Source organism: Lagopus muta, chromosome 1 (assembly GCF_023343835.1).
Source record: "Lagopus muta isolate bLagMut1 chromosome 1, bLagMut1 primary, whole genome shotgun sequence".
NCBI lineage: Eukaryota > Metazoa > Chordata > Aves > Galliformes > Phasianidae > Lagopus > Lagopus muta.
In genome coordinates, this window is record NC_064433.1 from 120,107,066 (window position 1) to 120,128,599 (window position 21,534).

A 21,534-nucleotide genomic window follows, 5' to 3' on the forward strand; every position below is an offset into this window, starting at 1 on the left:
GCCCGGGGCGCGTCATTCATTCTCTGTGAGGTGACACTGCAGTGTGGTGTCACAGTGGCTGCGTCATCCACCCTTGTGGAGCGGTGGGAGCGGTGGCTCAGTCCGCTTGTGGGACCCGCAGGAAGTGGAACCAGAGAGAGCTTTGTGTCTATCTGGAGGCATCCTGCTATCATGGAGAGGCTGAGAGCCCTTCGAGGTGAGTCCCTCCACCTCTCTGGACACCACGACGCTGCCCGAGCACACGTGTGCCTCCAGTGTCTGTTTAGGACGTGCCAGCAGCGCTGTCCTTGCTCTGCCGAGTGCAGCTGCTCACCGTGGTTTCCCCAGCACCCCAGCAAGGGGAAAGCTCCCTCCCCTGTCCCCGCCAACCACACGCAGCCTTGCGCTGTGGGGCTGGAGGAGCGTTCCTCCCACAGCTGGCCGGGTGCTCGGCCCTGGCTCCAAGCAACACCTGCAGCAGCTGCTCTGCTCTTTCCTTCCAGGTCTCTTTGCTTGTGTGGGCTGCGTGCCCAGGCGTACGCGTCGCAGGGAGAGAAGCAGGGTGTCAAGCCCTGTCCCTACCTGCGCCGCGACCTTACTGCTTCAGCGCCTGCAAGATCAGGAGGTGAGTTGGGGACATCCAACCAGCAACCCTTGCCCTCCTGGCCCAGGGCCACGGTGCCGTGGGTGCCAGGCCCGGCAGCACATCCACAGAGCGATGGGTGGCAGCGGGCAAAGCGAGCGTGACTGATCCTTGTCCCCAGGGTGACCGAGCGCAGGCGTACTGTGAGCTGGAGAGCGCCCTGTGCCAAGACAGCAGCCGCCCGCCGTGCGGAGTGGTGAACCGGCTGCTGGCAGAGGTGTCCCGGGACCTGACGGCAGCCCAGGTGAGGGCTCACTCCCAAAGGCAAAGGGAACCAACCGCCTGCCCACGCTGGTGTTCTGCTGGTGGATGGTGGGGGCTTAGCTCTTCCAAGGGCCTCAGGCAGTCTCCTGGGCCGCGTGTCACCAGTGTCTCTCTTCCAGGGCGTGACCAGCAATGTCAAGACAGCTGCCAGCAATGTCCTGGTGGCTCTGGCTCGGACGCACTTCACCTTGGTGATGGCTGAGCTCCAGAGCCACCTGAAGGCCGCGGGGGACATGTCCAAGGAGTTTGTGCTCAACACCCTGAGCAAACTCTTCAGCACCTATGGTAGAGTACCCTCAACCTCCTGACATCTATAACAACCAGGAAAGGGGTCTCTGCCCTCTGAGTGTGATCTGCACTGAGCTGGGGGCTGCAGGGCTGCTGTCCACCTACCTTGCTGCCGGGGCTCTGACTGTGGCCCTCTCCTTCCTCTTTGCAGCTCCACAGTGCATCCCCTTTGTGTGGCTGATGCTGGCAGGCCTGCGCAGTGTGGTGGGCCAGGTGAAGAGTGGCCAGATCCTGCGCATCGCTTGTGCTGGTGAGTGCCGGCCCCAGAGCAGCCCTGCTGCAGACTCTCACAGACTCCGTTTTCTCACTCTCTTAAAAAAAATAATAATAATAATTTATTTTTTTAATTATTTTGTTTTTTCAGTTTTGAAACAGTGGCTGGATGGAGTCAAGACTTACTTGTCCTCAGGAATGCAATGCCCCTGGCCTGCCATGGAGAAAGAGCAGATCTGTGAAAACCTTCACGAGCTGCTCTTCTCTGTGGTGTGGAACTGGCAAGACTGCCAGGAGGAACAGGTGAGCACTGCTGCATTCCCAGCCCAGGATGGCAGCAGGGGCACCCATGTCGGCAGCTCTGTCTGTGCCCAGTGGGCTGAGAGCTGAGGGGTGATGAGAGGGAGTGGGCTGGCTCTGCAAAGGGCCCTGAAGTGGCTCTGTGCCAGGGAGCAGCTGCATGTCACAGCACTGTGGCAGGAAGAGCTGGGGATGAGGGTATGGGGAAAAGCTGCCTGCCCTCCAGAGCGAGCCCATCTCCTGCTGGGCGTGGGGGTGTGGGGAAGGGGAAGGGAAAGGGGAAGGGGAAAGCCCTCTGTGTAGGAAGGGCAGACCTTCAGTCTTTGATACCGGGCCTCTGCCATCCTCTCCAGGACAAACAGGCCGTCCTTGGGGCTGTGGCTGCCATGTTGGAGGTTCTCCTGCAAGAGGAGCGGCACCAAGAGCAGGTCTGGGAGCAGCTCCTCTGGCTCGTTCACCCGTGTCAGGAGATCCAAGACATTTGCAGGGTGGCCAAGGTGAGTTGTTGTGCAGGGCTCAGGGTAGACGTGGGGCCCGTGCAAATGCCACGAGGGGCCAGGGAGGAGGTGGGGAGCCCTTGGAGAAAGAAGGAATGGGCGTTCAAGGGAGCTCTGAGGCTTCCTGAGCTCTTCAGTCAGAGAAGGAACAACCCAGACAGGAGCCAGGAGGGAACCAAGAATCACTGGGGCTCATCTCTTGGGGATGGGAAGTTTCACCACCACTGTGGGGCTCTGAGTGCCTGAGGAGCTCTATGCTAACAACTGGGGGGACCACATCCAGTTGCATCTGATGGGGGAGAAGTGGGCTGCTGGGTGGGAAATGCCTGCAAATGATGCCCAAACACGGCTCGATTGAGAGCAGAGAGACTCCCTTGGTGCCGCTGGGAGGTGGGGGATAAACAAGAACGCCTGTGCAGGAGCTTCTCCCTGCAGAGAAACAATTGGGAAACAGTTTCTCCACTCCCAAGTGGCTAGATGTGGCTTCATCCCTTTCTTCCTCTCCTGCTCTCTTGCAGAGCCTCACTATCTTCCTGGAGGCCTTAGGGGGCATTGAGTCTGTAATCCCAGGGGACAAGTTTCTGGACGTCACCAGTGCCGTGTTTTACCAGGTAAGGGGAGCCTATCCTTGCGCCCACAGCAGTTTCCCTCTTGGCTAAGTCTCAGGAGGACTGCAAAGCTCTGACCCCTGAATAAGGCGGCTCAGCCTTAGCTCCTGCATGCTCAAGGCAGGTCCAGAGCCATGCATGTACTCTCGGGGATGCTGTGGGGAGGGCTGGGTTTTGTCTGCCTGCCCTCTTCCCGAGAGTGCCCAGGGAGACGAGAGCGGGCAGCACAGTGTCTTTTCCGTCCTCAGTGCTGATGTGATTGTATCAAATGGACCTTGTTCCCACAGCTCTATGACGACAGCAAGCAGCACAGCGAGGCTGGTCGTGCACAGCTGACCCACTGCATCATGCTGCAGGGTAAGGAGAGGAGCTTTGGCCATGCTTGGCGCTGCCCTGGCCAAAACCTCTCTCACAAACTTCAGGAATGGGCGTGAGGTTCTTGCTAACATAGCGTGGGATTTCCTCCCTGCAGCCCGGATCTGCCCAGAGGAAACCATCCTGTTTCTGCAGTCGCAGCTGGGCGATGACTGGGAGCCTGGATGCGTGGCAGCCCTGGGTCTGCTGGGTGCTCTGGCTCGCTCTGATGGTCAGTACCACGGGTTGATCAGTACCACGCCTTGGGACTGCCAGGGCTCCCTTCTGCCATCTGTGTTGTGGCTCCGCTCATGCTTCTGTGCATCTCTTGCAGAGCCCGTGATGACGGAGATGCTGCCCCAGGTCGTCGAGGCTGTGCAGCGTCTGTGCAGCGACCCCAGCATCCGGGTGAGCTGGTTGGGGAAAAGAAAGCGCTGTCGGGGTGGTGATGCTGCTGCCAGCACGGGCAGGGCTGGGGTGACTAGAGAGGTGCTGGGGCATTGGTCACATGGTCATGATGGCTCCTGTGGGGAGAGCAGGCAGAGTGGAGCGGGCAGGTCCCTGTGCTATGCATGGAAAGCGCACAGCTTGGTGCTAAGGCCTGGCCCTCACCTCAGTAGCTAAGGCCTCTCCACTGCTCTTGGTGTCTCTGCTCATGCCCAAAGGGCTGCCCCGATGAGCAGGTGGCTTCCCTTTGCCTTCTGACCAGGAAAATCACACCCATAATTGACCCCTTGCAGGTGAGGACGGCTATTCTGTATTTCATCAAGGATCTGCTCAGTTCGAACACCCGGATCTGCTCAGCCTGGGATGTGGTGGGGCACATCTTCAGGGAGTTCAGCCGCGCCACAGGAAGAAGGGTAAGGGCAGTGGGCAGCATCTTCCTTTGGAAGACCCGTGCTGCTCAGAGGCTGCTATACAGAAGCACCGCTGAGGCCACACCTGAGCCTCCTGAGAGGCTCCTGAGAACTGAGCATAACCAGTGTTTCAACACCACTGTCGTGCAGACAGCCGGAGACCTTTCTGCCCGGGAAGCCCAGGAAGAAGGAGCTCTCCAGGAGCTGTGCATGGACATCCTGGGATCACTGGACGTCTCTGTGAGAGGGATGTCCAAAGTAAGTCACGCTCTGCCCTGCTGCTGCTCCCTGCCTTTCCCTCACGTGTTCCTCGTCCCATTCCAGGACCCCAGGTCTCTCCTCCAATGTGCTCTGAAGCACACAGGACTCAGGGAAATTCACAGAGTCCTCTTCATCTCTGAGCAGAGGCAGGAATGCTGACCTGCTCAACTGCCCCGTTCCCTACAGCTCCTGTGGCCGCGGCTGCTGTTGTTTGTGGTGCCAGCGCAGTACACAGGCATGCTGATCCCAGTCTCCCGCTGTGTCTGTGCCCTGGCTGAGAGAGAGGAGCTGACAGGACGGCCGATAGAACATCTGGATCCCCATTTTGTCAGCTCCATGTTTCAAGGTAGGAGCAAAAACTCCCTCAGTGAGCTCTGCTGACCTGTGGTAGCACCCAGAAGGGACAGCGGAGGTGTGCGTGGCTGGGCACACAGTGTCTTGGAGTCTTACTCAGCACTTTTTTTCTCTTTGCAGGCCCACTGCTGACGCCCCAGACACTGCTGGCACGACTGCTGGTGAGTAGATGCTCCAGAGGCCGGTGCCACAAGCACCCAGGAGGAAGCAGCATGGCCATGGGCAAAGCTGTTGGCTGCTCCTTGCCTGCCAGAGCAGAGCCGAGCTGCTTCCATCCTGGGGGAAAGCCGTTGCTCTTGCTGCAGAAGTGACCCTGCTTTGTGTTGCTCTCACTCAGGTGGTGGCAGGCAGCCCTGTTGCAGGCAGCAAACTCCAAGCTGCTGCCTTACTGCTGATGAAAAACCTCCACAGCAGGTTCCACAGGGCTGTGGGGGCCATGTGGGCTACTGAGATCCCCCTGCTGCTGCAGTGTCTTGAAGGTAAAGCACTGGAGGGGAAGAAGAGGCAGAGGCAGGGAAGGGAAGGGGGGGAGTGAAAATGCAGCTCTGTAGCATGGCAGAGGGGAAGCACTGCCTGCAGGCCAGTTCTTGCTCTGCTGCTGTTCCCATTCCTGGGAGTCAGCACTGAGGCCCAGGGACCTATCCCACCAGAGATCTGCCCGTTCCAGGACGTGGATGGGCCCTTCATGTCCCCTCAGACAGCAGCCTTGGAGCACTTAGTTCCGTGTTCCTGTGGAGGCAGTGTTTGTGGGGAGGGACAGGTCATTGTGGAGGGGGTGCAGGTCCCAGCTTGGTAGTGTCAAGTGCCCAGGCCAAGCCAGGTTTGCAGCAGCTCTTCTTCTGTGCCTTGATCCTAAGTAAGGGTCTTTGTCTTCCTATTGCTGTGCAGGGAAAGATGAGAGCTTCCCGGACACTGCCGAGTTTGAGCGCCGTCTGCTAAAGGTACAGCATTGCCGGGAGGCGCGGTGCAGAGAAGTGCTTGCCTGCCCCAAGTAGCCCCGCTCCCACGTGAGCCACTGTGGGGCAGGAACAGCCTCTCAAGCGCTGCTGCGGAGCGGCCGCACGCCTTTGTGGCGCTGCCTCTTCTGCTCTGTCCCAAGCCCAGAGGGGTCTTAGGAGAAGAGGGTGGGTGGCTTTAATGGAGGGAACACTGGGGGAGCTGGGAGAGGGACTGTTCTTCCAGGCACCTCTCCCCAGAGGGCTGCAGCAACTTGGGAGCGAGGGAAGAGGCAAAGGGCAAGGGAACATTGTCTTCTCCTGTTCTCCAACAGTTCCTGAAGGCGTCGCTGGACACAATAGAGGAGAAGGCATGGATCGAGGCCCTGAGCTGTGAGCTGAGCCAGCGGCTGAGCAGCTCTGCCAGCAGCTCTGCAGAAAAGGTGAGTTCCCCCCGGCTCTACCCAGCGGTGCAGCTGCAGGTGTCCAGCTGGGGCTGGGGCTGCGGCTGGTGCTCTGCCCACGCGGGTGCAGATGCTGCTTCCCCAGTCTATGCCCCCCAGAGGGCCTTTCCCTGCAATCTGCCCGGGGATGGCTAAAGCTCGGCCCCGCAGCTGCTCTCAGCAACCGCCAGGGAGCTTGGCTCCTTCCCACCTGGCCCTCCACCAGCAGGTTAAGCTGCTGCCACATCTCAGCTTCTTCCCCTGCAGTCATTCCTGTACAAGGCTCTGGGCACGGTGCTGGGATCCTGTCAGGGAGTCCTCCACGTGCAGGAGAAGCTGCTACAGCACCTGGAGGAGGCAAATGCAGAGGAGCCACGTGAGGCCCAGGTGAGCTGTCCTCTCCTCCAGCTCCTGTGAGCATCCCTGCTCTGGCCCTGGGGCAGAGGCCTTCTCCTGGCCCTGCTCCGGGCCTTTCAACCTCTGCACTGCTGCCATTTTGCTCAGGAGCAGACCTGCAGATTCAGGCCTGTGCCAACGGCCCCTTGTTCTTTTGTGCAGGGAATCATCTCTCTTCTCAGCCATGCTGCTGAGAACAACTTCCACACAGTCCTGGCCACGCTCACCATGTTTGCGTCCAGGCTGTGCAAAGGCCGCAATGCCAGGATTTCCAGGCGCAAGAAGGTAAAGCGTTACGGGTTTCCATCTTGGCATTCTTCTGCCTTATTTTCCCTGCAGCTCCTGCCTTGGGAGCCCAGGAGCATCGCGGGGCACTGGGGGCCGTTAGCGAGTGTCTCAAGGCATTTCTTCCCACACAGATGGAGCTGGACAGCACGAGAGCTCATGCCACACGCAGCGCTCTCATGCTCGCCCACGGCAGCGTGGCACTGCGTGCCTCCAAGGAACAGCTGCTCGCCCACCTGGAGGGAGACATTGTGGGCAACGTCCTGATGCTCTACAGCTGCAGCTGCCGGGTGAGAGCTCAAAGTGTGCCAGGGTGTCAGAGCGCCCCTCTGCAGCCTCTCCACATGGGGGGATGCTGAGATGGGCCTTTCCTTTCCAAAGGTCCCTCGGGGAACTGTTTGTGCCCAGATAAAGATCCAAGCCCTTCCCTTAGCGTTGTCCCCACGTGTGTCCCTTGCAGCCCTTGTCCCTTCCCGCAGTTCAAAGAATGTTCTTCTCTCTTGCTCCTCAGGACTTGCAGAACAACCTCGCGCTGGTGCAGAGCATCACCGACTGCAGCTCTGCCTACCAAGCTGTGGGTGATTCTGCAAGCTTTAACCCCTCCTTGAAGAGCAAGCTGCTGGAGATCCTGATGGTGAGTGCCTGGAGACGGGGCTGTCTGCAGAGGAGTTCTGGGCTGCGCCACAAGGCTCGCTTCCCTGGAGGCATGCAGGTGTCCAGCAGTTACACGTCTCCAGCTGGTGGGGACCTTGGGTGCTGGCAGGCAGTGGCTGGGCAGCGGGCTGGGTGCACCAGCTGCTGCATCCTGCAGTGCTTCCACAGGAAAGTGATGGGGCTGGTGTGTGGCAGTTGTGCCTGTCTGGGGGCCGGGTGGAACAGCTCTTGTGTGCCCCTTGCCCACTTTGACACTGTCTCTCTGGGACTTGCAGGACCTGATGAAGAAGTATTACTCGGGCATGCCTGTCTCCCCAGTGCCTCTCAAGGTGGTTCTGGCCCTGGAGCAGTTGAGGTAAGGGCTGAGGTAGCAAGTCAGGATGGTGATCCCCATTTTGGGTAGCTCCTGAGGGCCTGGAGGGGCCAGGGGGGGAGGAACCACATCTACAGCAGGAGAGACGGCTGGTCTGTTGTGCCCAGCAAAGCTGAGGTTCTGGGCAGGGAGAAAGGCCCTGGTGCTCCTGTGCCCTGGCAGGGAAGAGAGGGAGAGCTGGGGTCTCCTTCCCTCCAGAGCAGGAGGTGGTTCACTGCTGCCGGGGAGGAGGTGGGCGCTGCTGGAACTGAAGGCAGTGCTCAGCAGCATGAGCTGGGTGGGGGTATTGGCTTTGTAGCTGTCAATTAGGAGAAACTCAGATGTTGTCTGAACCAGTCTGGAGAGGTAAATACCCTTTCTGATTTCTCTTCCTGTTTTCCTCCTCTCAGCAAGCTGAAGCCCTCTTCTGAAAGCAAGGACCTGCGTGAGATGTTGGTCCTGTGCTGCAAGAACATCGTGACACACCCTTCAGCAGAGATGATGCTGAAGATCAGGAAGTCACAGCAAGCAGCACAGTACCTGCAGGTAACCTGCCGTAACTTTCCCGGCCACCTCTCGGTCAGAACCCTACCTCAGCACACACAACCTCTGCTCTGGCAGCAGCCGTGATGCTACACGTCACTCCCCTCTTCTGCTTTCAGCTTCAGCAAACATCACTGAGAGCTCTGGGCCGGCTCATGGTGGTCCTGCTGGAGACAGAGCCCAGCGGTGGCTTCTTCCAGAACATAGTCCATGTGAGTATTCGTGGGGCAAGGGAGAAAGCATGGTGCCTGTCAATAGCGGGGGCAGAGATCTGGGGACTGAGAGGAGGATCAGAGGGGGAGAAATCTCCTGCTGACGTGCCAGCTCACTGCGAGCTGAAATGGGCAGAGAAATGGGCCCTGCAGGGGGAAAGCAGGAGCCAGCCCCTGGAGGCCACAGCCGAGGAAAAGCTCCTGGGTTAGGAGGCAGGCGTGTCTGCAGAGAGCGGGGCGGCAGTGCCGGTGGTCAGTGAGGCAGGAGGCCACATGGAGCAACAGGGCAGGCCTTAAGGGAAAGTGCTGGGAAAGGGGGGACAGGGAGAGGGGTGGCAGGAAGGGAAAGCAAAGACATCCTCAGTGAGACAGATGCTCTACTCCAGGTCCTGCAGAAATCCATGGTATCGAGCAACGTGTGGGAGCGCAAGAGGGCCCTGCAGACCTGCTCCCAGCTGCTGGCTGTTTGTGAAGAGCTTCAAGTGAGTAAAGAGCCCCACCGCGTGCTCCCTGCTCCCTCCCCAGTGCCCCAGAGCTTGAAGGCGAGCTCTGCCCAGCTGTGCATGCTGTGTCATGGCGTGGGGAAGGCACAGATGGGAGAAGCTGGAGAGAGCTGGGGCCGTCTACAGCTTTGTTCCTGCCTCTCACCCCTGCAGAGAAGAGATGCCTGTGAGCACTTTGGCTCCTTGGTGGGATTGCTGGCGCCTCTGACTTGTGACCCCATGCCCGCATCCCGCCAGCTGGCTGTCACCTGTCTGAGCTCCCTTCTGCGAATCCAAGGTGAGTGGAGCAGGCGTGCTCCAGCCCTCTGCCCTCCTCCGTAGCACTACCAGAGCCCCACGGGCTGGGCCCTGTTTACAGGAGGGAGAGGCACCGTGCACAGCTCTCTTCTTGTCCCCACCCTGTCCTCTGTCTTTCCCCCGTGGAATGCAGTTTCATTTCCAGAAGCATGACTTCCCTTTTCTCCCTGTGCTCTTTCCAGCCAAAGCGACCAACACAGACATCGAGACGGGTGACATCGGGGGCCTGTGCGAGGGGCTGCATGCCTGCAGCATCGCCTCTCAGCTTCAGACCACATCCAAAATGGCCATGGTATGTGGACCCAAGAAGGGGTGGTGTGATCTCTGTGTGTAGGCTTCTGCACGACCCTGTGCTGCTCCCAGCCTCTGACACTGTTTCCAAAATGAGCTGTTACCCTGAGTGCTCTTTTCCCAGTGCAAGTAGCAGGAGGCTCTGAGCTACGTCTGGCCTTCAGGCACCCAGTGCAAGGAGCTGACTCCATGATGTGCGTTTGTGTGTGTGTGTGTGCACTTGCATGCATGTGACTGTGGCTGCTGGGAGGTAGGCTTTGCATGTAAGCAAACACCATGGGTGCAGAAGTTGAGAGAAGGCTCAACCGCCTTCCGTATAAACAGCAGGGTACAGACAGCTGCAGCAGAGCAGTGATGAGATCTCTCCCGCTTCTCATTTCTCTGCAGATCGTGTGCAGGAACTTCCCCTTAGAACGCACCGTTGACTTCATGACTGCCATCAAGGAGACGATCCGGAAAGCCAACGGAGTGCGTGTGCGTGCTGCTGGGAAGTGGATGACCACCTTCCTGCAGATGCACGGGAAGGACATCAGTTGGAACGTAAGAGACTTTCCTTCACGTGTCTTGGACTTTTGCTGGCTGTTGCACTATGACTTGTGCCGTTTGCCCCTTGTGTTCAGGGCATGGAGACCAGGGTAGCTGGCATGAAATTCAGGCTTAGGACTTGGCAGCATGTCAAGGGAGCAGGCACTGCTCATGCGCTGAATGTCCGTGGTTGGGCCCTGCAGAGTGCAGGATGCAGCAAGTCATTCTTTCTCCCCTTCTTCTCTCAGGTGCCTCCGATCCTCTACATCCTGCGCAGCATCACATCGTTTGCGCAGCAGAGCACGTTCCTGCCCTTCCTGTGCCAGGCGGTGGTCATCCTCACCCGCTGTCACACTGAGGCCGTGATGAGCAACTTCTCCCGGCCGCTTGGGCCAACGGACAGGTACTGGCACTCCCGCCTTTGCTGTTGCTGCAGAGGGATGTAGGGAGGAGGCAGCTTTTCTTTTTTGTGAATAGTCTCAAGTTGCGACTCTACTTTTTCTAGTGAGACATGGAGGAGAATAAGAGAATTTTGTCTTCAGCGATGGAGCCAATAGCAAAAAGAAGAAAGGATAAGAAAGGAAGGGAGGAGAGGAAAGGAGCAGGGAAGGAAAAAGGGAATGAAAAGGGAAATTTGAAAGGAGAAAAGGAGAAAAGAAGAGAAGAGAACGAGAAAAGAGAAGATGAGCTTAAAAATTGTATTATTTATTATAAATAAATAAATATATATATATATAAAAATAGTACCTTTTTTTTTTTTAAACCAAGTCTTTATTTCAATAGCTGCTGTCTCTTCTCCATACCAGTTACAGAATCACAGTCACCAAATGTCAGGGATTGGAAGAAACCTCAAAAGCTCATGTAATCTAATCCCCCTGCTGGGAACACCTAGATTAGGTCACACACGAATGTGTCCAGGCAGGTTCTGAATGTCTCCAGAGAGGGAGACCCCACAACCTCTCTGGGCAGCCCGTTCCACTGTTCTGTTACCACCACCATGAAGTTTTTCTTCTAGCATTCATGTGGAACCTCTCATGTTCCAGCTTGTACCCATTGCCCTTATCCTGTCACTGGATGTCACTGAGAAAAGCCTGGCTCCATCCTCCTGACAGACATCACAGAATCACAGAATCACAGAATTGTAGGGGTTGGAAGGGACCTCCAGAGATCATCGAGTCCAACCCCCCTGCCAAAGCAGGTTCCCTACACCAGGTAGCACAGGTAGGCATCCAGGCAGGTCTTGAACGTCTCCAGAGAAGGAGACTCCACCACCTCCCTGGGCAGCCTGTTCCAGTGCTCCGTCACCCTCACTGTAAAGAAGTTCTTGCGCATGTTTGTGCGGAACTTCCTATGCTCCAGTTTCTGGCCGTTTCCCCTTGTCCTGTCTCCACTCACCACTGAAAAGAGTCTGGCCTTGCCATTCTGCCCCCCACACCTTAGATATTTATAGACCTGGATCAGGTCCCCTCTCAGTCTCCTTTTCTCAAGGCTGAACAGACCCAGTTCACTCAGCCTTTCCTCATAGGGGAGATGCTCCAGGCCCTTCACCATCTTCGTGGCCCTCTGCTGGACTCTTTCCAAGAGATCCCTGTCTTTTTTGTACTGGGGAGCCCAGAACTGGACGCAGTACTCCAGATGAGGTCTTACCAGGGCAGAGTAGAGGGGGAGGATCACCTCCTTTGACCTGCTGGCCACGCTCTTTTTAATGCACCCCAGTAAGCCATTGGCCTTTTTGGCCACAAGGGCACACTGCTGGCTCATGGCCAACCTGTCGTCCACCAGGACACCCAGGTCACTTTCCGCAGAGCTCCCCTCCAGCAGGTCATCCCCCAACCTGTACTGGTGCATGGAATTATTCCTCCCCAGATGCAAGACTCTACACTTGCTTTTGTTAAACCTCATCCGGTTTCTTTCTGCCCAGCTCTCCAGCCTATCCAGGTCTTGCTGAATGGCAGCACAGCCTTCAGGCGTGTCAGCCAATCCTCCCAACTTTGTATCATCGGCAAACTTGCTGAGGGTGGCCACTATCCCCTCATCAAGGTCATTGATGAAGATGTTGAACAAGACCGGACCTAGCACAGACCCCTGAGGAACACCGCTAGTTACAGGCCTCCAACCGGACTCTGCACCACCAACAACGACCCTCTGTGCTCTGCCAGTCAGCCAGTTCTCAACCCAACATCCTTTACATATTTATAAGCATTCATTAGGTCACCTCTCAGTCTCCTCCAAGCCAAAGCTTCCTCAGACTTTCCTCGTAAGGGAGATGCTCTGGTCCCTTCATCATCTTTGTGGCTCTGTGCTGGACTCTCTCAAGCAGTTCCCTGTCCTTCTTGAACAGAGGGGCCCAGAACTGGACACAATACTCCAGATGCGGTCTCACCAGGGCAGAGTAGAGAAGCAGGATAACCTCTTTTGACCTCCTAACCATGCCCCTTCTAGTATGTCCCAGGGTGCCATTGGCCTTCTTGGCCACAAGGGCAGAGTGCTGGCTCATGGTCACCCTGCTGTCCCCCAGGACCCACAGGTCCCTTTCCCCTACGCTGCTCTCCAACAGGTCAGTCCCTAACCTATACTGGTATGTGGGGTCGTTCTTGCCCAGATACAAGTCCCTACGCTTGCCCTTGTTGTATTTCATTCAAGTTCTCCCCACCCAACTCTCCGCCTGTCCAGGTGTCGCTGGGTGGCAGCACAGCCTTCAGGCATGTCAGCCACTCCTCCCAGTTCTGTGGCATCAGCAAGCCTGCTCACAGTGCGCTTTACTGCCTCATCCAAGACACTGATGAGTATGTTGAATAGTACGGGTCCCAGTACTGACCCTTGAGGGACTCCACAAGATACAGGCCTCCAACTTGACTCACTCTGTTCCACTGACCACAACTCTCTGGCTTGTTTCCTTCAGCTGGTTCAAGTCCACGTCACTACTCAGTTGTCAAGACCACGCTTCCTCAGTTTAGCATTTAGTATTTATCATGAGTATTGTAGTGCCTTATTAGCTCACTCTGCGTGTATATCTGTGATAAATACAGGAGCACTTTGGTCTTACATGGTCTTTCGTGGACTCCTTATTTTACCGTAGAGTTTCTGAGTTCTGTTAGGCCTGGGCTTTGGCCTTGCAAGTAGCAACAAGCCTGGCTGAAGCTGCCCTGCTGGCGCCCAGCCACCTCCATCCTGGCTTCAGGATGCGTCTCTTAGCTCCACGTTCCATCTTGCCAGGCTCTCACTGAATGCACACTTTGCTTTGTTTTATTTTCTGCCCCTGCCGACAGGCACGGCTTAGGCAAAACACTTGAGTATTTTGTCTTGAAGTATTTACTTCCTCAGAAGCCTCCAGCCTGGCACCCAGTCAGATTCCCAAAATAAGCCAGTAAGGACTTAAATAAACTGCTTGCAGGTGTTGCCCAGCTGCTTCATTGTGAAGAGCCCTTGAACTTTGCACAGGCCCTTCAAGCCAGAAAAGGATGGCCAGGACCTGCCCTGCTGCCTACTCATCCTGATGGGCTGCTCCTGCCCCCAGGCTGGGATGGGGCTGCCCAGCCCTCCTCCTCCAGCTGCCTGCTGCTGCCTTTTTTCCACTCACAGTTGGCACTCTGAGATCATCTTTAACACTGCTGTTTATGAGATACTTGGCCATCTCCCCCACCGCAGACAATGGAAGAGGAAAATGAAGCAATTGGCAGCAGCCAGCCAAATGGCTCCCTCCAGAAGTTGTCTGAAGCAGAGGAAGGGGGCCCACGGAGAGACCTGGGGAGTCCTGTCCCCATCCAGATCAAGGGGCCTGGCAAGAAGGCAGTTTCATCCCCTGACTGAGCAAAAGCCAGATAACCAGGTTAGAACCTGGTTATAGATAACCAGGTTATCTCCACCATGTGTAGATGATGGAGAGAGAGTTTAACACCAGGTTTCTGCTGTCTGTAATATGCATACATCTGGACACAGACCTATGCTCCACCAGCAATGTGCTGGTAGCCCTACTTACCCCCAGGCTTTGCTCCCACAAGCCAACCCTGTCCCCCACTACCACTAACAGCAGAGCAATTTAAATCCAGGCCACAGGCAGAGCTGTCAGCTGCTGCAGCTGGGCTGGAAATCTGCTCCTGCTGGTGTTCGCCATAGGGAATTAGGCCCAGGGAACAGCACTGGGAGGTCAGTCTCCAAATCCAGTGTTTAAAGGGAGCTTTTTTTACACTCATTTTCACACATGCCTATTTGTGTGCCTTCATGCCATTGCAGAGCTCACCTGGCTGCATTTCCACATGCAAATAATTGATATACGTGTTTTCTGTGCTTGTGTATGCACGTGCATACATACACACTGATGGGAGGAGAGGCGTTGCATTAAGCTGACTGCATCTATGTTTGAAGCAGATTTGATAATGACCCTAAATATGGACACAAGTGTTTCTTCTGCTGCTAACTGACCTAATGGATTTCATATTTGTAACTAGGCAGTGGTTAGTATTGTGAGTTTCTTTCTGTTTGCTGCAATAGAAAAACAGGAAATACTGGGATACTGGATATAAGGAAAAGATCTTTAACAGTGAGGGTGGGAAGGCACTGGAACAGGTTGCCCAGAGATGTGGTCCCTGGAGACTTTCAAGGTGAGGCTGGATCAGGCCCTGGGCAACCTGATGTAGCTGTGGTGCCCCTGTTCATTGAAGGGGACTTGGACTAGATGGCCTTTAAAGGTCTCTTCCAACTCTAAGGATTCTGTGATTCTATAACAAATACCATATTTGCACATGGAAACTGCCATGAAATAGTCCCCCAGGCAATTGCCAGTAGTGGGTTACTAATAGACTGGAGCAGTTGCACTCTAATTTATGATGGCACATTCTGGGGCAGTAATCCATAGTGACTATACACACAACTTGTGTGCATACACAACAAAGTGCTATATATGCATATTAATTTATTTTAATAGCAACAGTATTCTGGATCCTCAATCAAAAAGCATAGTGTTTGTTGTCAGAAATGAAAGCATGTATTTGCAGAAGGGGAGAAAAAGACCCAGAACAATAACTGAGACAACAGATTAGTGCTTTAGGGGAACACATCTGTCATCTCCAGGTATGCATCTTGCTGCTGTACAGACCTCTTCCTATTCAAAAGTGCATCCCTGCAGTGTGCGTTCATGCTCCACTTTATCTATTTGTCCGTTTGTGCCCTCCTCCCCTCTTTCCTCTTGCTGTTCCTTTTCCCCCTCACTTCCTTCCCCCTGTGATGCCACCCAGCCGCTCCGCTACACTTAGCACATGAGAAATCTGGGAGCGGATGCCTCAGCTCTTCAATGAGATCAACAGGCACAGTGGGGAAAATGGCCACTGAAAAATAATAAAAAATGGGCATTTTACAGCCCTTGAACTGGGACTATTCTGGAGCACTAAATGGTCTTAATAAGTAAATAAAATGCAAGCTATTTATTAGAGAAGTCAGAATGGCACCTTTGTATCTGTTTCTGTCTCATGAGGAAAAAGATATAATTAGGTAGATTTTTTTTTAATTAAAAACCCACTTAATTTGGAATCACTCCAGCCTGCTGAATAAGTGTGTATCTAAGTGAACTTATAAATACATTTTCTGTACCAGATAGAAAAAAACCTTGGAGGGAGCCTCCCTGGTTCATTGTATGGGCGCACATTGGGACAGCTTTAAAAACATTTTAGTGCAGTTGATGGACCATGACCTCTTAGTATCAGTCAAATGCAGATTTATTTTCTAGGAGATATGCTATTTGAAGTTTGTTTGAGCCAAGTTAGAGAAGTCTGCCATAGAATTTTTTCAGGATCAGTCCAAGGTACTCTCCAGCTCATGCCAAGCGACAAAACCTTTCTTTTTGTGTGCTTTTCTGGACAAAGCTGATCTCTCCTTACAAGCAGATTATCTTCACAAGGTTCTATTGACAGAGATAGCCATATTTTAAACAAGGAAGTTTCACTTTTCCTTATTCAGATACTGAAACAAAAGGAAGAGTGATTTACATATGTTGTACGTATAAAAGGAGGGAATAGGCATGTACTCAAATATTGTACTAATTATTTTTCACTTGTAGTTCTCCATATGTTTGCACTGCAGTCAGAACAATACAAGAGCTCTCCTGTGGTTAATTTTACACCTGTAAAGTCCCCTGGATACAAACCAAGACAGTGTGGCCAAGTGGATAAAGTCTCTGGCTTATCTTGCCAATGAATTCATATGCTCTGGGAGGTAGAGAAGATGGGAAGAGCACAAGGAATTCAATTATTTTCAGTCTTTAGCAGATTTTCATTACTTTTACCCTTCCTACCTGCAAGGAACAAAACCCCTGCAGCTTTATGTCTCTAATGCAAGCACTCAGAAAACCCCTTAGCATCCTCTGTGTTTGTGTGGGCAAGGAGGGAGGGATCCTGAGTTCCCTCTGTGTAGCCTCTGCGGGATCTGTGCTTTGTGCTTAGGAGCAAGCTCTCTGTTATCATCACCCCAAAAGCAACCAAGCTGCTATGTTTTTCTCCCATTACAGCGGATGGAGTCTACAGGGTTTCCACACTAAGCCTTGGAACAGGTGACCTTGGGCAAGGCACAATACCTGTTCCTCACCTCCCCCCCTCTATGAACAGAGAAGTGATGCTCCCTGCCTCCCTCTGCTTACCTTCTCAGGGTAACACTGCCTAGCAAGGACTGGCTCTGCTGTGTGTCCCCCACCCACCACAGCAGGCTCAGACCTCCGCTGTAGTCACTACACATTACTGTAATAGATATTAATAGAAATAATTAGCGCTCCACAATTGTGCAGATTTAATACGCCTGGGAGTCTGACACTAATTTATCAATAGCATAGTTTACAGTACATCATTGGTATTCTTTGTGAGCCGTGACCCATATTCCGATATAAAGGATCTTCAAGGTTCCTTTGCAAATAAAAGTAAATGTTAATTAAAGCACTTTCTTTGAAAGGCTTTCTTTCAAATGACCTCCAGTTCCAATATTTGTTTTATGGGGCACACAGATTGGAGATTCACAATCTCACAGGAAATGTTATATGAATGGAGGAAGAAAAAAGGGAAAAGAAAAACCTGTGAAGAAATAAGTTCATTTCTATAATACATCAGGAAGTAGTCTTTGGCTCATAAAGGCTGAAGTGAAGAGAGTACCTATTACAAACATTTGAAATGCTGTCTTTAATTGCAGAACAGGTTTGGAACAATTTTTCTTTTTAGTGGAGTAGGTGACCAGAACATATAGAAATGAAATGCAGTATAATGTCAGAGTTGCCTTCGAGAGAGAATTGCAGATATTTTGTTGTCCTGTTCACAAAATGTTCTCTCTTAAAGAAAACTCTCTTACACAGCTGATATGAGCTCTGAGATTCTATCTTTCTACACAGTCCTTTGCAGTATATTTTCAGTTGCATTCACAATGCACTTCAGAACATGAGATCCCATGCAAAATGCAATGCCTTTTGCAGACATAAACACTCCTCTTTTTGCAAAGAACTATTCATTTGTTGTTGGAAGGCCCACAAAAGCTCAGCTACAATATATGATCTCAGTGTATCATCGTATGACATTCACATCACCAAAAACATTCTTGGTTTTGTTAAAAACAGAACAAAAAACAAGCCTGCAACATCCCCAGGGAAGAGAAGACTCTACTATTGTTCTTTAATTTCTGATGTAAGACAGGAGATACCAGACAATACAAATTACTAAGTCACCCCGCACCAAGCTGCATTTGCTTAAACAACAGCTCTCCCAGCTGATCCTCTCGAGTAGGAATAAACCATGTAAAGACAAAAAAAGCTCTCTGTTCAAAAACCAAAATGCTTTTGTCTAGCTAGGTATGCTGTGCAAGAGGTAAATCAGGCTGATGTGGGGAACTACTTGGGCTGGAACTGTCTTGGAATGGGCTTATTCTGTGGGAAATTGGGGACCTGCCTACAGTGTAAGGCAGACAGAGGAGAAGGCGAGGAGGCACTAGGAAAATAGGGGAAATGCTTATAATACAGCACAGAGGACACTTAAGTCAGTCCTGATATAAGGACAGGCAGCGCTTCACTAGTGAAAGAGATCAGAAATTGATTCAGGATAAGGTGTACAGCAGCAATCTGCTTCTTTCAGCACTTTTTCTTTAAACATCCTAGAATTCACCAAACAGAAGATATATTACACATTCTAATATAAGCCTCCAGAGGGGATTCGGCTAAAAGGCTGTCAGCAGAAAGGAAAAAAAAGTGTTCAAAGTGTGCACATAGGGTTAGGGACTCCACATTTCAGCTGATCTGCAGCTGGAGATCAGATGCATTTGCATTCACTTCCCTGGCAGAAGACTTCATATTCATTACAAAAGCTATTTCAAAATATTTCTATCTATCTGGGAAAAGAGGGAAGGGAAGGGAAGGGAAGGGAAGGGAAGGGAAGGGAAGGGAAGGGAAGGGAAGGGAAGGGAAGGGAAGGGAAGGGAAGGGAAGGGAAGGGAAGGGAAGGGAAGGGAAGGGAAGGGAAGGGAAGGGAAGGGAAGGGAAGGGAAGGGAAGGGAAGGGAAGGGAAGGGAAGGGAAGGGAAGGGAAGGGAAGGGAAGGGAAGGGAAGGGAAGGGAAGGGAAGGGAAGGGAAGGGAAGGGAAGGGAAGGGAAGGGAAGGGAAGGGAAGCCAACAAGCTATTCACACATTACCCAAATAAAATAAAAAATGTAGCTAAGCATCAAACAATCTTGACCTACCTCCAGAAAGATCTGTGGAAACTCCCTTTGGCTTTATTTGGGTTTGAGTCAGGCCATCAGAAAAGGCCAGAATTCACATTATTATTGCAGTGTTGAAGGGCTCTGTGCTGAGGAACTCCTTTGCATCAAGTGCTGTAAACAGAAACACAAACAAACAAATGGGCCCAGAAAGCTTTCCTGTCATAGTTTCAGCATCCCACTATTCTGCAAATGAGCAGCTGGTGTTTATGGTCACTGTCATTTCCCTGACCTTTCTTTGAATGGACTTTTTCTTTGGAGAAATTAAGACAGATACAGGAAACATCTTTGTAGTCCGAAGCACTGATAATTACGTTTCAGCATCTTGGACACCAGTTTAGATTCACTGATAACTATTGTAACCATATTCAGAGATTCGCTAAGCAGATTTTTGTGGCAGTGTAAGGCATTATAGATCTTCTAGGCCACTTTTCCTGCCTTCATGCTTGAACACACGTCTCAGCCACCGCTGCCCAGAGTCCAGGTACTTGAGCAAACCCAATTTCCAGTGAAGGGCAAGTTCTCATGCCAAGAGACACACTGGAGTGGTTGAATTGCACACGCAGTGCTGGAAGGAGGCAGTAACTCCCAGCAGGAGGGTGGGATGGCTGAATTCACAAAGGTGTCTGAGAGCCCACAGCACCCACTGCCCGCATCTGTTCCCTGTCATTGTTTGATGGGGTATTATGCTTTTTTTATTAGCATTACTTGAATGAAGCTTGTATATTGCCACCTGTACCCTGGGGCGCACCAGGCCCAGCACTGCCCATTGGGTAGGTGGAGGGGTTGTCCCACTCCGCTCTGTGCTGGGCAACCTCACTTTGAAATGTCTGCACTGTTGGGCACCACAGTACAAAAACGGCATAAAACTGTTAGAGAGCTTCCATAGGAGGGCTACAAAAAATGGTGAAGGGTGTAGAAGGCAAGATTTGAGAAGTGTCTGAGGCCCCTGTGTTTGCTCAGCGCAGAGCAGAGGAGCTGAGGGGAGGACTGACAGCGGCTGCAGCTCCTCCCAGGGAGCGGAGGGGCAGCGCTGAGCTCTGCTCTGTGTGACAGCGACAGGGCCCGAGGGAACGGCGTGGAGCTGCGTCAGGGGAGGGCAGCTGGGGGTCAGGGAAAGGGGCTGCAGCACAGGGCAGAGGGCGGGGAACGGGATGCACAGGGCTGTGGGCACGGCCACCAGTGCTGGAGTTCAGCACTCTCAGACATTGGGTTTGATTTTGGGTGGTGCTGCGTGGAGCCAGGGGTTGGACTCCATGATCCTTGTGGGTTTCTTTCCAAACTGGGATATTCTGTGATTCTACGGTTTGCTAACCTAGACCCTGATCCTCCAGCTGTGTTCCCGCAAGTTAATTGTTCCTACCTTTAGTAGTCATAAATGTAACGGACAAAAAATTGTTGCGCACTCAGATGCTGTTTTCAGAATCAGGCCACAGGCTTAGTTATCAGGTTAATAAGTTCAAAGCCATGCAAAAGCTTGTATGGATTTGCTTCCAAATTAAACAAGAGTCAATTTGGACTGCAGCTTCTGAGTAAAGGCTTTCTTAAGACAGTTGTGTATTTATAACAAAGTCAGGAAAAGCCACAATAATACAAAGCATTTCTATATTTAAATATTTTTCCTTTAAAAAGAGTATATAACCTTGCTGCTATTATATGTATCTACTACTGTTGCTACAGTTAAAAAGGAAAACAGGAATTACAACCCACAGGAATATCTCCATGTAAAAGATCTCACTGGTGAAATGCGAAGAAGAAGTGAAGAACTTGACAGATATTTGCTTTTGTTCATCTCTGCTGAGTGCTGGAAGTGTAGATCTATAAAATGAAAGTCTTATAACAAAAAAAAATAAAGGATGAAATGTGCTCAGCTAGCACCTCCATGAGATCACACAAGCAGGAAAATAATCCTCATTTACAATCCAGATATGTGAAAGAATGGAAAACATGTTTTATGGAAAACTGTCCTACTGGAATTTAAGAAGATTTCCTTTGTGTGGACAACAAATAGTTTTTCATAGCTTGCTGCTTTAAATGACTGCATGTCTTTCCAGTAACATCATGATCATAATGTGCAAAACTAACTCTTCAGTCAGAGCAATGGCCAAAGGGGAATTGGAAATGACTATACTACAAGGCTACCTCTGATCTCCTAGAAGAAGTGGCAGGATATTGCAAGCCTTTTTTTTTTGTTAGTGTATTATGATTAAAAACAAAACAAAACAGTTTTCTGTATTTTTCTGACTTTTTTTCGGTGTGGGGTCAATAATTTTACTGTAAAAACATTTAAATAGAAAAAAATGTCATGGCACTAATTCAGTACCATTAATTTATTGGTGTTTTCATATTTCTGTGACAGTTAGGGGGAAAAACTGTGCCTACATACTTCATTTTCATGTCTCATGCATCCACTCACTCCTTTCCTATAGTCACTAAACCAATACCAGTAACATGCAACACTTAAGAGCTTAAAACATAAATTCAGTTGATGGTTTATTTTCTGTGTCAAAATAAATAGCTTTCCCTTTTTAAATGACGTTTCCTGCTTGTGTCACTGGTAAGGGAAAGGAATTATCCTGTGAATCAGAAAACTAAGTCAGTCCTCTTTGAGCATAATATTTATTATGAAATCTGAGTAGAGATGGGTGCTCTGAGCTCCATCAGTCCAAGTAGGATGTGATAAAAAACAGCTCCCAAGACCCAGCCTACCCAGTCAGTTTTAGAAGGAGTAAATCACCTCCTTGCCTTTGTTGCTCCATTTTTTT

General features: G+C 51.9%; 2 protein-coding genes across 2 annotated transcripts in view; one reads left to right on the top strand and one right to left on the bottom strand.

Annotated features, from left to right (window-relative positions):
* Window positions 1–13,864, top strand: part of LOC125698038 (uncharacterized) — a 31,525-nt gene extending 17,661 nt beyond the window's left edge. The window contains exons 31-60 of the mRNA XM_048955921.1: window positions 56–196; window positions 483–591; window positions 744–866; window positions 1,006–1,171; window positions 1,326–1,424; window positions 1,539–1,690; window positions 2,041–2,184; window positions 2,703–2,795; window positions 3,080–3,149; window positions 3,265–3,378; window positions 3,481–3,554; window positions 3,887–4,006; window positions 4,154–4,261; window positions 4,451–4,610; window positions 4,739–4,779; window positions 5,088–5,097; window positions 5,507–5,559; window positions 6,264–6,383; window positions 6,555–6,677; window positions 6,812–6,967; window positions 7,189–7,311; window positions 7,607–7,660; window positions 8,346–8,438; window positions 8,825–8,920; window positions 9,095–9,218; window positions 9,421–9,530; window positions 9,917–10,069; window positions 10,303–10,457; window positions 12,728–12,806; window positions 13,703–13,864. Of these exons, the coding sequence (XP_048811878.1) occupies window positions 56–196; window positions 483–591; window positions 744–866; window positions 1,006–1,171; window positions 1,326–1,424; window positions 1,539–1,690; window positions 2,041–2,184; window positions 2,703–2,795; window positions 3,080–3,149; window positions 3,265–3,378; window positions 3,481–3,554; window positions 3,887–4,006; window positions 4,154–4,261; window positions 4,451–4,610; window positions 4,739–4,779; window positions 5,088–5,097; window positions 5,507–5,559; window positions 6,264–6,383; window positions 6,555–6,677; window positions 6,812–6,967; window positions 7,189–7,311; window positions 7,607–7,660; window positions 8,346–8,438; window positions 8,825–8,920; window positions 9,095–9,218; window positions 9,421–9,530; window positions 9,917–10,069; window positions 10,303–10,457; window positions 12,728–12,806; window positions 13,703–13,864 (3,325 nt within the window). The remainder of the gene's footprint in view (window positions 1–55; window positions 197–482; window positions 592–743; window positions 867–1,005; window positions 1,172–1,325; window positions 1,425–1,538; window positions 1,691–2,040; window positions 2,185–2,702; window positions 2,796–3,079; window positions 3,150–3,264; window positions 3,379–3,480; window positions 3,555–3,886; window positions 4,007–4,153; window positions 4,262–4,450; window positions 4,611–4,738; window positions 4,780–5,087; window positions 5,098–5,506; window positions 5,560–6,263; window positions 6,384–6,554; window positions 6,678–6,811; window positions 6,968–7,188; window positions 7,312–7,606; window positions 7,661–8,345; window positions 8,439–8,824; window positions 8,921–9,094; window positions 9,219–9,420; window positions 9,531–9,916; window positions 10,070–10,302; window positions 10,458–12,727; window positions 12,807–13,702) is intronic.
* LOC125688601 (uncharacterized) overlaps window positions 1–21,534 on the bottom strand; it is a 209,733-nt gene that overhangs the window by 143,338 nt on the left and 44,861 nt on the right. The window lies entirely within an intron of this gene.